The sequence below is a fragment of the Mobula birostris genome, chromosome 13 (assembly GCF_030028105.1).
Source record: "Mobula birostris isolate sMobBir1 chromosome 13, sMobBir1.hap1, whole genome shotgun sequence".
Classification (NCBI taxonomy): domain Eukaryota; kingdom Metazoa; phylum Chordata; class Chondrichthyes; order Myliobatiformes; family Myliobatidae; genus Mobula; species Mobula birostris.
Genome location: NC_092382.1, coordinates 6500925 through 6518366, shown reverse-complemented (window position 1 = coordinate 6518366; position 17442 = coordinate 6500925). Strand labels below are relative to the sequence as shown.

The window sequence follows — 17442 nt, the reverse complement described above, 5'->3', positions numbered from 1 at the left end:
TGGGTGAAACTCAGAGAGGAATACAACAGCGGGCAATGTAACAGTCCAGGCAGCAGACAGCCGGTGAGAGAAACAGATGTTTCTTTAGGAAGGGCAATGCTGAATTCTTCCCGGATTTTCAGGTTGTTGCTCAAAGGAGATGAGGGAAGTTTCCCGGTGTCTGTTTTCTGTTGTCGAGTTAAAGAATGTTATATTGTGGGAGAACAGGCTGGGTGCGGGGGGCAATGAACAGGAGAAATTTTAAACAGGGAATCTGGGAGAGGCTACCGAGGCAATGAATGTCCTTGGTGAATAAGGTTAAAGTAAATCAAGAGGGTAAGTAGAGAGGGCAACGCACGCAATGATGGAGGAGCTCACAGGTCAGGCAGCACCTATAGAGGGAAATGAACAATAGACGTTCTGGGTTGAGGAATCTTCAGCGGAGACTTTGTACATTGAGTTCAGTGTTGTCTTGGACACATAAAATAGAGAAGGACTGGAGGAGCATTCTTCTGGGCGAAGGTCTGTGACCAGTAGTCTCCGCAAGGATCACTGGCTCGCTATGCGTCATATGTGATGTAAGTAACTTATTACTCAAAATAATTCTATATATAGAAACACATAGGCGGACTGATTCGTTGATTTACAGACTCGGCGGAGTTGTGTAAATTGAGACTGTTGTCAAAATGTTCAGCATCCAATTAGAAATATGAACGGAGAGACACCAAGTACAGATAGTTCGGGCAAATGCGAGGATTTGAACCTTGGGAGGTCAAGTTCCCGAACGAAGTGTGCAGTGAATGCTGGGGCGATTAGGAAGGCTGATGTATGGACCGGTCTTGTGATGGATGTGCATAGCTTCCTGAAAGTGACAACATAACTGGCAGCGTGCTAAGGACGGGTTGAGGTGTGAGTATGTATTTTTTAAAGTTGTTCTGTAACTGGATAAACTTTGGTTAAGAGACAGTCTCGGTAATGTGCACAAATATGGTAGCCATATCATGAGAATAATGTGGAGGGTCTGGCGAGGGTGCAGACGAGTTTCATCACGATTACAGAATATAATCAGTTACCCAGATTACAGGATATTGGCTGCCAGGAGGGGTCGAACAAACCTGGATTGCTTTTTTGGAGTGTCGGAGTCTGAGGCCTTATCTCAGAGAATTTCATAAATTTACGAGAGGCACAGCACACTTCGATAGTCTGTGACTCAGTGCAAATATCAAGCACTGGAGTGAATAGGTTTAAGGTGAGGGGGTAAAGTTTAAAGGAGATTTAGGACGCATGTTTTCCACAGAGAGTGATCGGTGTCTGGAATGAGCTGCCGAGGGAGGGACTGGAAACAGATACTCAGCAGCATCTGAGAGGCGTTTGAACTCATGAGTAGGCCGGGAACGGAGGGATATTGACCATGTTCCTGAAGATGGGATTGGTTTAAATTGGCATCGTGTCCGCATACACATGGTACACTCTACTATTTTATGCTCTGTGACTGACTACAGATCTGAACTCCGCAATCTCCGCCTTCCTGTCAAATTGTGAGGATCACCAACTGTTCCTGTTGACGAGATTCTACATGGAGCGACTGGAGCAGGCGATTGAGGAGGGTGTGGAGGGAGTCGGCTTCATGTTAATGGCCGAGGATCACTTCACCGGGCGAGACTATCACGTAAGTGGGAGGGATATAGACTAACTGTAGATTCTACTGAATCAATCACGGACCGACAGAACGGGCGCAACGGCACCTCTGGGATATTAAAATCCTGCAATGCTTGTGGTGAGCATCAGGAAAAGAATTTTGGTTTTCAGAAACACTGAACCTTCATTTACCAATATAAGCCTCTGTCCAATTTTCTGAACACATTCACTTTTAGACAGGTTAGGATACAGACAATGATTGAGAGCTGATTTTAGTGCTGTGATACTTGACGGACATTGCAAGTAGACAGAGAACCACTTTACACCATTCAGTCTGACATCACATCATGTTCCCAATGCTCGACCTTAATGGCCATTCACCAGAATATTTTCATTACCCGCGGGCTTCCCACAAATCTAATATATACTGATTTATTTCTCAGATCATTCTCGAGTCAACCTTCAACCCCATCGTCAATTGAACAGGCAGTGCTGAATATCGTCTCTCTTTTCAACAACTGACGCTCTTGCTTTCGATCAATATCCCAACATGCCTTATGGTTCAGTTACCTTCTGTTTCTTGTCACTGTTCCATTTGGAGTCTCTAATTGCTACAGCATATACTGTTAACACTGGGAACTGCAAAATAATACGATTGAAAATAGTCCAAGAACTGCAGCTAACACGGAATTACCAAGAAACTCCTTTCTAATGGTCCTCGTGTTACTGGGGCGCATTCACCTATAGCTTCGTATATATAATTATCTGGATAGACAGGGTATGATTAGGGGCAGTCAACATGGATTTGTGCGTGGAAGGTCATGTTTGACAAATCTTACTGAATTTTTTGAAGAGGTTGCTAGGAAAGTTGATGGGGTAAAGCGGTGGATATTGTCTATATGGACTTCAGTTAGGCCTTTGACAAAGTTCCACACGGAAGGTTAGTTAGGAAGGTTCAATCGGCAGGTATTAATATCTAAGTAGTAAAATAGATTCAGCAGTGGCTAGATGGGAGATGCCAGAGAGCAGTGGTGGATAGCTATTTGTCAGATTGGAGGCCGGTGTCCAGTGGTGTGCCTCAGGGACCTGTACTAGGCCCAATGTTGTTTGTCATATATATTAATGATCTGGATGATGGGGTGGTAAATTGGATCAGTAAGTATGCAGATGATACTAAGATTGGTGGAGCAGTAGATAATGAAGTAGGTTTTCAAAGCTTGCAGAGAGATTTGGGCCAGTTAGAAGAGTGGGCTGAAAGCTGGCAGATGGAGTTTAATGCTGATAAATGTGAGGTGCTACATTTTGGTAGGACTAATCAAAATAGGACATACATGGTAAATGATAGGGCATTGAAGAATGCAGTAGAACAGAGGGATCTATGAATAATGGTGCATAGTTTCCTGAAGTTGGAATCTCATGTTGATAGGGTGGTGAAGAAAACTTTTGGTATGCTGGCCTTTGTAAATCAGACCATTGAGTATAGGAGTCGGGATGTAATGTTGAAATTGTACAAGGCATTGGTAAGGCCAAATTTGGAGTATTGTGTACAGTTCTGGTCACCGAATTATCTCAACAAAATTGAAAGAGTACTAGAATGTTGCCTGGGTTTCATCTCCTAGGTTACAGAGAAAGGTTGAACAAGTTGGGTCTTTATTTTTTGGAGCGTAGAAGGTTGAGGGGGGACGTGATAGAGGTATTTAAAATTATGAGGGCGATAGATAGAGTTGACGTGGATAGGCTTTTTTTCCATTGAGAGTGGAGGAGAGTCAAACAAGAGGACATGAGTTGAGAGTTAAAGGGCAAAAGTTTAGGAGTAACAGGAGGGGGAACTTCTTTACTCAGAGAGTGGTAGCTGTGTGGAACGAGCTTCCAGCAGAAGTGGTTGTCATTTAAAGTTAAATTGGATAGCTATTCGGAGAGGAAAAGAATGGAGGATAATGGACTGAGTGCAGGTCGGTGGGACTAGGTGAGAGTAAGAGTTCGGCACGGACTAGAAGGTACGAGATGACCTGTTTCCTTGCTGTAATTGTTATATGGTTATATGCTTACCAGACTGAATTTTAGTGAAGAGCCACACGTTATTCCTATCCCTAACATTCCACATGAGACAGCTTGTCATAGTTTGACTTAGCCATAGTCATCGAACTCTACAGTACAACAACAGGCTCTTCGGCCCATCAAGTCCACACTGACCTATTATATGTCAAGTCGCATTGATCTGCACACCGACTAGATACATCCATACCCCTCTCATTCATGTACTTATCCAACTTGTTTTTAAATGTTCAAATCGAATGCAAATATACCACTTCCGACGGCAGCTCGTTCCGGACTCTCACCAGCTTCAGAGGAAGAAGTTCTCCCTCAAATTTTCTTTCATCTTTCCTCCTTGATCCATGACCTCTAATTCCGGTCTCACCCAACCTCAGTAACAGATGCCTGTTTGCATCTACTTTATCTGTACAATTTATAAACTTTTTTCCCTCTATCACATCTCTTCTGGTCCTCCTACACTCTATGACAGTCCTAACCTATTCAAACTTTCCCTATATCTCAGGCCCTCAAGTCCTGACAAAACCTTGTATTGTTTTTCTGCACTCGTTCAATCACATTGATATCGTTCCGAGAGGTAGGTGCTCCCATTGCTCCCAATTAGTCCCTGCAAGATCAAATTTGACATAGTATTCCAACTTCTGTCTTCAATACTTTGATTTATGAAATCCCATATTCTAAAGTTTTTAGCAGGACATCTACCTTTGACAAAACTTTTAAGAAATTTTGGATCGGTATTCCCTGATACCTTGTTTTTACCGCACCGCTCAATGCCCAACCAGTCAATGTCTTAATGTTATCGTGGCTTGGCCTCAAATAGTGCACACTTCACACTTGTCTTCATTAAATTCTATCCGCCGAACTCCATTCCACTTCTTTCCAGCTGTTCCAGGTCCCGCTGCAAGCTCTGATAAACTTCCTCGCCATTAATACGTTGATGTCATCCACAGATTTGCTGACTCTGTGTACCACATTGTCATCCAGAGCATTTATATACAGTATATGACATACAACACCAGGTCCAGTACAGATCCCTGAAGCACACCACTGGTCTAAGACCGCCAGTAAGTCAAGCAAATTTCTACACGAATCCAATATCTAAACTAACTTACTACCATGTCATGAATGCCAAGCAATTTAATCTTATTGACCAGGCTGCCATGAAGGACCTTGTCAAAGGCCTCGCTGAAGTCCATGTATACAACATACACTCACTTGCCTTCATTACTCGTTTGGTAACGTCATCGAGAAACTATAAGACTGGTTAGACAGGATATACCAGGTACAAATCAGTGTTGACTATCCCTAATGAATCCTTGTCCATCCAAATACTCATATCCAGTCCTTCAGAATACCTGCCAATAACTTTACCATCACTAGTGTTAGGCTCATCAACCTGTAATTCCCTGGCTTTTTCTTACAGCCTTTTCAAACACCAGAACAACATTATCTACCCTCCAATACTTCCACATCTGACGTTCTAAATATCTTTACTGGAGCACCTGCAATCTCTGCACTCACCTCAGACAATTACGAAGGAAAACCTTAGGGATTTACCCCCCCTAATCTGACTCAAGACAGAAACCACCTCCTCCTCTGTAATCTGTATAGAGTCCATGATCTCACTGCTGTTTTGCCTCACTCTAAAGACGCTGGTATGTCTCCTGAGTAAATATAATTGCAAAAAATCAATTTTAAATCTCCCCCACCTACTTCGGCTTCATGCACAAATGCCCACTCTGAACTTCAAGAGGACCAATTTAGTCCGTTGGTATATTTTTGTTCCAAATATATTTCATGAAGGATTTGGGGATCTGTTTTCCCTTGTCTGCTAGAGCAAACTCATGCCGTACTTTCACCCTCTTGATTTCCTACTTTAGTAACTCTTGCATTTCTTGTACTCATCAAGTACCTCATTTGATCCTTCGAGCCTATACTTGTGATGTGCTCAGGGCCTTGATATCTCTAAAAAAACAATGTTCTCTAAACGAAGGTACCCCTGCCTTTTATTCTGTCAGGAACTTTCAAACTCTGTACTTGTGGTCATTTATGCATTTGAACTCTGTACTCTCAAAATATCAGTTTTGGAGGGTTCACACTTACCAAGCACATCTGTACCAGAAGACAACCAGTCCCAATCCACTTTCATCAGATCCTTTCTGGTACCATTAAAATTGGCCTTTCTCCAAATTAGAATCTTAACCCGAGGACCAGACCTATCCTTTTGCATAATGATATTTAAACTAATGGCATTATGATCACCAGATCCAAAGTGTTCTCCTGCACACACCTCTGCCGCTTGCCCTGTCTTGTTCCCTAATAGTAATTCCAGAATGCGCTCTCTCCAGTTGTGACCTGAGTATATTGATTACAGAAACTTCCCTGGACACGTTTGACCTGCACTATCCCATCCAGCCCTTTAACCCAGTGAGTCAGTCAATAAATGGAAAGTCAATTGTCTACCATCAGAATCTTATGTTTCTTGTTTCTGTGATCTCCCTGCACGTTTGTTCTCCTAAACCCCATTGATTATTGGGTGCTCTATAATATAATCCAACTAACATGGTCATCCCTTTCTTATTCCGTAGTTTCACCTATGTAGTCTCATTGGACCAGCTATCCAGTTTGTCCTGTCTGAGCAATGCAGTGACATTTTCTCTGACTAGTTATGCCACCCGTCCCTCTGTAATCCCTCCCACTCTATCGAATCATGTCTAATGCAACGGAACACTGGAATGCTGAGCTGTTAATCCTGCGCCTCCTCCAACCAAATCACAATAATGGTTACAATGCTGTAATTCAATGTGCTGATCCTCATGCTAGGCTGATCTGTCTTTCATACAGTACTCCTTGCATTGAAATAATACGTATTTTGGGAAAAACGATTCTCATCCTTTAGTTTCCCGACTTTGTATGTTGGCTTAACAACATCTTTCCCACACAACCACTCCACCATCCATGCTGGTTCCTCACCCCCTGCAACTCAAGTTTAACACCTCCCCCTCCCCATGCAGCGCTAACAACCCTTCCCACAGGGGTATCAGTCCGCCTCCAGTTCGGGTGTAAAACGATCACAGGTGTCCAGGCCACAACTTCCTTGGAAGAGAGCCCAAACATCCAAACATCTGAAGCCCTCGGTCATGCACCATCTCATCAGCCAGACGTTAAACTGTATTATCGTCCTATTTCAGTCCTCCCCAGCATGGGGCACGGGTAGCAATCTTAAGAACACAACCCTGGAGTTCCTGCACTTCATTTTAGCATCTAACTCCATGAACTCACTTTGCAGGACCTCATCACACTTACTACTCTTGTCATTGGTACCAACGTGGACCATGACCTCTGGCTGCTCACACTGCCCTTAAGAAAGTTTCAGACTCGAACCGAGATATCCCTGACACACCATCCAGAAATATTGTTCTCGTCAACAGAATCTCCAGTCTGTTTTCCTAACCGCGGAATTCCCCCTGTTAGTTCAGCTCACGCTTCTCACTCGTTCTGAGTCACAAAACCAAACTCGGTATCAGAGGCTTAGTGACCGTGGCTTTCCTCTGCTAGGTCATACCCCGAAACAGAAATCTGTATACCTGTTACAGAGGAGTTTCCTGCAGTGGCTGCCTCTCAGTTACCTGTGTCCTGCGCCTTAGGTATAGCTCCATCCCTGTATAGCCTGTCAGTCAACCTCTCATCCTCTTGAATGATCCTGGGTTCAACCAGCTCCAGTTCCAATTCCTGATCACAGTCTGTAAGAAGCTGCAGCTGGATGCAATTCCTGAAGGTGTAGTTATCTGGGACACTGGCGGTCTCCCTGCCTTGCTACATGCAGTATGAAGAGCATTCCACTATCCTGCCTGGTATTCTCACTGTTCTAACCATGAAAAGGAAGGGAAAATACTATCCAAAATCTACCTAAAGCCTCCACCTCGCCTCACTGAACCTTCTCTGACACAAAGCCTCAACTCCCCACTCTATCCCTGGCTCACTCACACTGTGTCTACTCCACTTAAAACTTGCCAAGCGGATGTTTCCCGACAATCTGTGGCGTTGAGAAGGACATGACTGACCCCGCTCACTTCTTTTAAATTCTTTCCCCCACTATGAACACTTCAGTGGCTGTTACTGATCTGTGGCGAGCAGAATGTGCTGGGTCAGTCCATGTTCGGCGTAGATTTGTACCCATCCCTCCGCTCCTCAATATATTCCCCATTGTTCATTACAGAGCGTGACTGAGTTGGCGGAGAAGGGAAACCGAGCGGGCGCTTCCAAACTCCTTCTGGACCTGGTGATGGAGAAGGGCTCAGGGGCCCGGAGGGTGATGTGGGAATCCTTTGTGAAACTACACCACCATTTACCGAAGCTGAGCAGAATATTGAATGAAATACGGGAACGTGGTACGGTGAACAATACACTGTGTGTTACAGATGTAAATGCTGATGAATTTACAGTATTACACAGAACAGACTTCATGCAGGTTAATCTGTTGAACAGGTGACAGCCAGTTCGCCTACATGGACACTGAGCGGGGTGTATCTGAAGTGCCGGTGCATCTGAAGGGTAAGAGATGGAACGGAAATCTCAAAGTCTTTATTTCACTCTGACAGTCTGAATACCTGTATTTAGAGGCCGGTTTAGAGACTGCCAGAGTCGGGAAGACAGGTTTTTGTTGCTGTGGCTGAAGGACAGAAAGCGATTTTCATTTGTCACAACACCCGACACCTTCCGGGTCTCAGGCTGTGCACCCAGAGGCCTCTACGAGTTTGATAAACAGACATTCCAGTCAGTCAGAGATGAAACCACGGCGTTCCCCTTTCTGTAGGGCCGAATATCCTGGGATCTGACAAAACTGAAGGCAAACCATTCCCATTGGAACATCCAACTTCAGCAAGGGAAATCTCATACCTCCGATCCAAAGCGAAGCCGAGAGTTGTTGTTATTCCTCCAAAGCCCACAAGACGTAGCAGCAGAATTAGGCCATTCAGCCCATCAGTCTGCTCCGCCATTCCATCATGGCTAATCCCAGATCCCAGTCAGCCCCATACACCTGCCCTCTCGCCATATCCTTTGATGCCCTGACCGATTTGGAACTTCTGCCTTAAATATACCCATGGACTCGGCCTCCACTGCAGTCTGTGACAGAGCATTCCACAGATTCAGTACTCTCTAGCTAAAACGAAATCCTCCTTACCTGTTTTAAAGCATCGCCCCTCAATTTTGAGGCTGTGCCCTCTAGTTCTGGATATCCACCCTGTCTGGTCCTTTCAACATTTGGTAGGTTTCAAACACATTCCCTCGTATTCCGCAAAATTCCAGTGAGTATAGGCCCAAAGTTGCCAAAACACACCTCATATGTTAACCCCTTCATTCCCAGAATCATCCTCTTGAATCTCCTCTGGACCCTCTCTAATGACAACACATCTTTTCAGAGGTATGAGGCACAAAACTGTTGACAATACTCCAACTGCGGCCTGAATACCGTCTTGTAAAGGCTCAGCATTTATATTAGATGCATCATCGAACATTTACAACACTCTATTCCATCTGCCACTTTTTGCCCATTCTTCCAATTTGTCTCAGTCCTGTTGCAATCGCACTACCTACCCCTGCACCTATCTCTGTATCATCCTCAAACTTTCATTCCATCGTCTACATCATTGACAAACAATCTGAAAGCCAGTGGTCCCAATACTGATCCCTGCGGAACAGCACCAGTCACTGGCAGCCGACCAGAAAAGGCCCCTTTTATTCCCACTCGCTGCCTGTCAGTAATTCCGCGACACATGCCAGTATCTTTCCTGTGACACCATAGATTTTTATCCGGTTAAGCAGACTCATGTGCGGCACCCTATCAAATGCCTTCTGAAAATCCAAGTAAATGCCATCCACTGACTCCTTTGTCCACCCTACTTCTGACTTCCTCAATGAATTCTAACAAAACCCACGCTAACTTACTTTGTCATTAGTCTCCAAGTACCTTGAAATCTCAACCTTAATAGGAGACTCCAACTCTTTCCCAATCACCGAGGTTTGGCTAACTGGCCTATAATTTTCTTTCTTTTGCCCTCTTCCCTTCTTAAAGAGTAGAGGTACAATTGCAATCTTCCAGTCCTCCAGGACCATGCCCGAATCAAGTGATTCTTCAAAGTTCATGACCAATGCATCCGTCAACTCTTCAGCATCCTCTCTCATGACTGTAGGATGTAGTCCATCTGGCACAGGTGACTTTGCACCTTAAGAGCTTTCAGTATGCGAGAACTTTTTAATTTGTAATAGAATGGCACTCACTCCTACTGCCTGTCACTCGCAGACCACTTCACGCTGCTAGCGTCTTGCACAGTGAAGATATATGTAAAGTACACATTAAGTTATTCTGCCATTTGTTTGTCCACCATTACTATGTCACCAACATCATTTTCCAGTGTTCCAGTATCAACTCTCACTTCCTTCTTACTGTTTATATAACTGAAAAAAGTGTTTAGTGTTTATTATCCTGCTTTATATTATTGGCTTTTCTGCCCTCATATTTCATCTTTCCCCTTCTTATAGCTTTTTTAGTTGCCTTTTGTTGGATTTTAAAAGTTTTCTATTCATCCAACTTTCCCTCACGTTTGTTGTCTTGTATGCCCTTTCCTTGGCTTTTATGTAGTCTTTAAATTCCTTTGTCAACTATGGTGGCCTATACGTGCCACTTGAGAACTTCTGCCTCCGTAGCCCATATCTATCCTGCAACTTGTGACCTGTTCCCGGAAGCTTCAGCCATCTCAGCTCTGCCGTCATCTCCACTGGTATCCTTCTCCAATCTACCTGGGTAAGCTTCTCTCTCGTGCCTCTGTAATTCCCTTTATTCCATTGCGATACTGATACTGTAAGTTATGCTTCTCCCTCTCAAACTGCAGAATCAATTCATTCATTCATTCAAATGATGATCACTACCTCTTAAGGGTTCTTTTACATTAAGCTCCCTCATAGGATCAGGGTTATTGCACAACACCCAATCAAAGATAGCCCTTCCCTGAGTATTGCTAAGCACAAACTGCTCTAAAACGCTAACTCATCGGAATTCAGTAAAGTCCCTCTCTTGCGATCCAACTCCTGAAGTTTGTTTGATTTTCTTATTCCGCGAGCATATTGAAGTCCCCCATTACAATTGCGTCATCACATTTATTACATGCCTTTTCCAGCTCCCTTTGCAATCTCAACCCCACACCTTCGCTACTATTTGCAGGGCAATAAAGGATTCCCATAAATCTTTTTTTTTTAACCGTTGCGGATTCTTATGTCCACCCACAAAGATTCAACATTCTCTGACCCTATGCCATCACTTTTCTAAAGATGTGATTCTATCTCGAACCAACACAGCTACAATACCACCGCCTATGCCTTCCTGCCTGTCCTTTCGACAAGACGTACATCCTGTACCGTTAAGCTCCCAACTGTGGTCTTCTTTCAGCCACGACTCAGTGATGCCCGCAACATCATACCGACCAATCTCTAATTGCGCCAAGCGTTCGTCCAGCCTATTCCGAACGCTGTGCGCATTTAAGTACAATGCGTTCAGACCTGCATCTGCGTCCTTTTGAATTTAGTCTATGTGGTCCAATTGAACACTTTGCTCTGTCCAGATTTGAACCCAGTCATTGGCTTGTCCTTCCTTACATTCATGTTACACCCATCGTCTACTTGTAAACCTGCTGGTTCATCCACAACTCTATCGTCCGAGTTCCAATCCCCCTGACATTTTAGCTTAAAACACTCCCAACAGCTCCAGTAAATCTGCCCGTAAGAATATTGGTCCTCATCGGATTCACGTGCAGCCCATCCCTTTTCTACAGGTCTTACCTGCCCCAGAAGTGGTCCCAATTATCCAGAAATCTGAATCACTGCCCCCTGCTCCAAATCTTCAACCACAATTTCTCTGCCACCTCATTCTACTCTTATTTCCACTGTCAGGTGGCACAGGCAGCAATCCTGAGATGACTACATTTGAGGTCCTGCTTCTCAGCTTTTTACCTAACTCCCTATGTTCTGTTTTCCAGACCTCCTCCCTTTTCTCTTCCTATGTCGTCGGTATGAACGTTTGCCCCGACCTCTGGCTGCTCAACATCCTTTCTCAGGATATTGTGGACGCGTCCAGAAACATTTCGGACAAAGGCACCTGAGAGGCGAAGACCATCGGTGTTTCCATTTTCTGTCCACAGAATCGCCTCCCTGTCCCCCTGACTATAGAGTTCCCTATTATCGCTGCCATCCTCTTCAGCTTCCTGCTCTTCCGCACATCATCGGGGAATTGCCTGAGGTCATGTACCAGCTCCTCAGAGAATAAGAGACAGTAGACTAGTGCGGGGTGTGTTACATTGAGACTGGTACAGCCTGGAGAAGGAAACAGAAATAGTGTTCCTTTTCTGTGGCTCAGTACTGACAGCGTAATCCTAAAGGACTGTCAAGAACATGGGGTCCATTGTGAGAAAGGTAAAAGTCAGTAGAGCAAGTAGATGCCCCCCTCCCCCCACTGTTACCGTCTGCAGTGTTGCCCAGTTCAGCAGCAGCTGAGCAGTGAAAGCGGTGAAACCAGCCGCTCCACACAACACTCTCCTCTCCAGAATCATGTGTGCACTTGGTGCTCGCTGGAACACCGGGGAATCTGCAAACTACGAACAGAGGGGAGAGGGGAGCCTTTCACAGTGAAACTGAATCAGATCAGAAATGTTTCTGGGCCATCGTTCATTCTCAGACACTCTTAGCTCTGACCTCCCAATTTTACCCAAACAATGCCTTTAACAAGTTTTTTTTATTTTTATTGAAGAAAAACTGTTGTGTGCTCCATGTTCATCAGATTGGGCATTGACAACCTATTTCTGTCCATCCAAAGATGTTCAGCAGAAACACAAGGAGACTCTGCGGGCACAAACTGAAACACTGAGAGTGAACACGATCCTGATGAGGGAGAAGGTGAAGGTTTTCCAGCTGGTTGATCGATACGCTGAGCTCACGGTCATTTCTACTGTTCGAGATCGGAGACTGGTGGAACATGAGCTGCTGGCAAGAGGCAGAGACCACGAGGAGTGGAGAGAAAAACATCTCCGCGGACAGCTGGAAAAAATCCGCACTGATCAATTATTTACGAGGAGTTTTCTGCAAAAATTTAAAAGATCTGTCTTTGGAAACAAAACAGGCATGTCCGCAGCAGTGGCCGGAGTCCCGGGAATCGGGAAAACAACAATGGTACAAAAGATTGTTTATGACTGGGCCACGGGGAAAATATACCAACAATTCCAGTTTGTCTTCAGTTTCAAATTCCGAGATTTAAACTCCATTAACTGCAGAATAAACCTGAAGGAACTGATTCTGGATCAGTATCCTTACTTTGGGAATTCCCTGAGAGAGGTCTGGAAGAACCGGGAGGGATTACTGTTTATATTCGATGGATTGGATGAATTCAAACACAACGTCGACTTTGCTGACGGTCAGAGAGATACAGAACCCAAGCACCAGTGCCCAGATCCCGAGTGGTGGTGTGAGGTGTCTGACATTGTGTACAGTTTAATCCAGGGCAAGCTGCTCCCAGGGTGTTCAGTGCTGGTGACCACTCGCCCCACTGCGTTACATTTATTGGAAAAGGCAGACATCGGTGTCCGGGCTGAAATCCTGGGATTTGTTGGTGAGGAACGGAAGGAATATTTCTTCAGGCATTTTGAAGATCAGACGGTGGCAGAAGCTGTTTTCAAACACGTGAAGGAGAACGAGATCCTGTACACCATGAGCTACAACCCCTCCTACTGCTGGATCCTCGCTCTGGCACTGGGCCCCTTCTTCACACAAAGAGTCAGGGACCCGCAGCGAGTTCCCAAGACCATCACCCAACTGTACTCCTACTATATTTACAACATCCTGAAAAACCACGGCCGTGAGATTGGGAACCCCCGTGATGTGTTACTCAGGGTTGGTCAGATGGCCTTCAGAGGAGTGTCCGCGAAGAAGATTGTGTTTACAGATGGAGATTTAATCAACTACAATCTGCAGCCTTCCCAGTTCCTGTCCGGGTTCCTGATGGAGCTTTTGGAGAGAGAGGATTCTGCCCAGAGCGTGGTGTACACATTCCCACACCTCACCATCCAAGAGTTTGTAGCTGCAGTCGCACAATTCCTGAATCCACATCCCGGGGATATCCTGAAATTCCTCACTGAAGCCCACAACACGACAGATGGGCGATTTGGGGTATTTCTCCGTTTTGTTGCTGGTCTCTCCTCTCCAATTACAACTCGTGGCCTGGAGGAGTTTCTGGGTCCATTTCCTCATCAAACAACCTGCCGGGTGATTGACTGGGTGAAGGAGGAGGTTAAACGCCAGAGTGGAAACACAAGGAGTGAAGCTGGTAAAAGGAGCCTCCTGAACACATTGCACTACCTGTTTGAGTCTCAGAATCGTGGACTGGCTCAGGCCGCACTGGGATCTGTGGAAACACTTTCATTCAGTGGAATGACACTGACCCCGATTGACTGCGCGGTCCTGTCTCATGCCATCGGACTCTGTGATACAATAAAACAGCTCGACCTGGAGAACTGCCACATTCAGTGTGAAGGAATCCAGCGGCTGGGACCCGGGCTGCACAAGTGCCAGGAGTTGAGGTAACTTGATTTATCTTTCACTGTGAGCTGTGAAAATATTCCATTGTGTTGCTTCAATGTTAAGGGATTTGGTTAAAACTAGCAAAATCAGATTGTGATGAATTGTGACAAATGCCCGGGGATCAGTCAGTAATTCCCCAAGGACAGGAGGGTTCTGTGGTTCCTTGTGAAGGGATGTTGGAGACTTCATCAGATCAGTGAACAACGGCCATTGGTTTAATGGTAGTAAATCACAGGAATGGCCGTGTTTCTCGCTGCCTGTGACACGTCCATTGACAATGTTCCTTCTCACTGTTACCAACACTGACTGCAGCAGGTGGGTCAGAGATTCACACCCCCTTCCCAGTGAGGGACAAGAGACCGTCAGCAGACTGTCCCAGTGAGAAGGAAATAAATACCATTGTGAGATTGTCCTCCCCTGCCCTTCCCCGTGTGTGACTATCACCATCAGTCCACCTGTGTGACTGTGCTGACTACCAGATACCCAGAACCCATGGGCGCATCTCCACTCCCGATTGTGGGCCTCAGTTCAGACACACCCCTCCCGTACAATCTGTGGAAATATCCGCCGTTTGAATCACTTTGTTCATCAATTTGTCTGTTTGTGCTTAGACTTGGGGAGAATAAACTGGGAGATTCAGGAGTGAAAATGGTGTCTGCGGCTCTGAGGAACCTGGACTGTAAAATACAGACACTGGGGTAAGTACCAGACTGTGGGAGATTGTGTTTACAGTCACTGGGTGTCTGACACTGAACATTATTGTGATCATTAAATGTGTTACTTATAAATACTGGGGATTTGTACCATCTCCTGTCTCTCTGTGTCCCTCACCCTCACTCTCTCTCACCTACAGTCTGGACAAAGTCGGTCTCACAGATTCTGGTGCCGAGGATCTCGCCTGCGCTCTCAGTACAAACCCATCACTGACGGAGCTGAACCTGGGTTTTAATAAACTTGGAGATTCAGGAGTGAAACTGGTGTCTGCGGCTCTAAGGAACCCGGAGTGTAAAATACAGAAACTGTGGTAAGTACCAGACTGTGGGAGATTGTGTTTACAGTCACTGGATGTCTGACACTGAACATTAATGTGATCAGTAATTGTGTTACTGATAAACACTGGGGATTTGTACCGTCTCCTGTCTCTCTGTGTCCTTCACCCTCACTCTCTCTCATCTCCAGGCTGGGCGGTGTTTGCCTTAAAGACTCTGGTGCCGAGGATCTCGTCTCCGCTCTCAGTACAAACCCATCACTGACGGAACTGGACCTGGGTTTTAATAAACTGGGAGATTCAGGAGTGAAACTGGTGTCTGCGGCTCTGAGGAACCCGGAGTGTAAAATACAGAAACTGTGGTAAGTACCAGACTGTGGGAGATTGTGTTTACAGTCACTGGGTGTCTGACACTGAACATAATGTGATCAGTAATTGAGTTACTGATAAACACTGGGGATTTGTACCGTCTCCTGTCTCTCTGTGTACTTCACCCTCACTCTCTCTCATCTCCAGGCTGGACAGTGTCGGTCTCACAGATTCTGGTGCCGAGGATCTCGTCTCCGCTCTCAGTACAAACTCATCACTGACGGAGCTGGAGCTGGGATTAAATTCGCTGACAGACCGATCTGTCCCCGCTCTCCGCCGCCTCATACTGACCCTCCCGAGTCTGGAGTGGATCTGGTGAGTATTTGTGTTAATGTTCAATGTGATAAAATATCAGCGAATCCGCGGGTTTTCTGGTGATATTTGTCTGCGAGTGCTGTTGAAACATTAACCCCAGTCCCCTGTTACCGACACTGTTATATAATCTGTTTATTTCGTCTTTATTTCCCTGCTGTTTCAGGCTGGGGAACAATGAGTTCAGTGAGACTGGGGAGAAGGAACTGAGATCTCTGCAGGAACCCAGACCCGGACTGACCGTGACTGTTGGAACATCTGAATGTGTGAACATCCCCGCCCGCGGGATGGGGTCATTTTGGCCGATTTCCTGCCCTCCCCTTTAACTCCTGCCCTTACCTTTAATGGCCGCGCGCCGGCTTTAATTCCCAACGTTTCTGACGGAGCTGACTCCCGTTCAGCGCTCTGTGACTTCGGAAGCGGTCCCTCAGTGACGTATTTCCGCCTGTTGTCCAACGGCACAGCTTCCGCCGGATGTGCGTGTTCGAGACTCCCCCACGTGAGACCCCGGGGAATTACACAGACAGGAAGAGACCGGTGGCCGGGGCTCAGTCTGGGACACCGGTGTCCCGGGGTGGGATTATCCCGGGAGAGAATCCTTTTGCTCCCTTTGCTGAGGACGGTGCATTCGGCTGTCTGGCTGATATAATGATGTTAAATTGACAAATACCTCGGCAGTGACCCTGGATCTGCAGCGATCTCGGACACGACCCTAAAGTGTGATTTTGTAATCATCGGTTCCCCGATGCAGAGTGACGGTGAGAAACGGGACTGATTATTCAACCAGTCTCTCATTGTCACCGGACAGTTAACTGTGTGTGACTGTGAGTGAATCGGGAGCAGCTTATTTATTTTCGCACGTCAGCAGCTCACACATTGTTTAATTTACATTTGTCCTGATGAAATCAATAAACCGCTGTAACTGCCTGTCTTGGTGTTGGACTCGAGTCTCACTAGAGGAGAAACAGTGACCTGGGGTTCCTGCTGCCCCCCGCACCCGGTGTACTGCAAGAATGGGTCTGAGCTCCTCACACTGGTACAGCAGCCTCTCAGCTCCAAGCTCAGGGATGTCAGTAAAATAGTGTCTGGTCCCCAGGATCTCTTCACTCCCCATCCCCATCCAGGCTGACCACTGCTTCCTCATTCCCCAGATACTTACACTACCCTGACCTCCACCTCCCTGCGCACTCTCCTTGCTCTCGCAGAAAAAAAAACGACAAAGGAGATCAGAAAATGCAAACACGGGGAAATCTGCAGATGCTGGAAATTCAAGCCACACACACAAAATGCTGGTGGAACTCAGCAGGTCCGGCAGCACCTATAGGAAAAGGTACGGTTGACGTTTCGGGCCGAGACCCTTCGTCAGGACTAACTGAATGAAGAGATTTGAGAGGGGGAGGGGGAGATTCAAAATGATTGGAGAAGACAGGAGGGGGAGGGATGGAGCTGAGAGCCGGAAAGATGTTTGTCAAAATGGATAC

The 17442-nt window shown here is 45.9% G+C and overlaps 1 protein-coding gene across 2 annotated transcripts in view; it reads left to right on the top strand.

Moving 5' to 3' along the window:
- Positions 1-16888, top strand: part of LOC140208260 (NACHT, LRR and PYD domains-containing protein 3-like) — a 40910-nt gene extending 24022 nt beyond the window's left edge. Inside the window, exons 2-10 of one of the 2 annotated variants that reach the window (XM_072276824.1) lie at positions 1482-1648; positions 7889-8060; positions 8158-8223; positions 12536-14291; positions 14904-14990; positions 15146-15316; positions 15472-15642; positions 15797-15964; positions 16128-16888. In XM_072276824.1, the coding sequence (XP_072132925.1) occupies positions 1556-1648; positions 7889-8060; positions 8158-8223; positions 12536-14291; positions 14904-14990; positions 15146-15316; positions 15472-15642; positions 15797-15964; positions 16128-16287 (2844 nt within the window). In that variant the 5' untranslated portion in view covers positions 1482-1555 and the 3' untranslated portion in view covers positions 16288-16888. Of the gene's footprint in view, positions 1-670; positions 1649-7888; positions 8061-8157; positions 8224-12535; positions 14292-14903; positions 14991-15145; positions 15317-15471; positions 15643-15796; positions 15965-16127 lie in introns of those variants that run through there. The other variant, XM_072276823.1, reaches the window with a different exon arrangement.
- Positions 16889-17442: the final 554 nt, after the last annotated feature.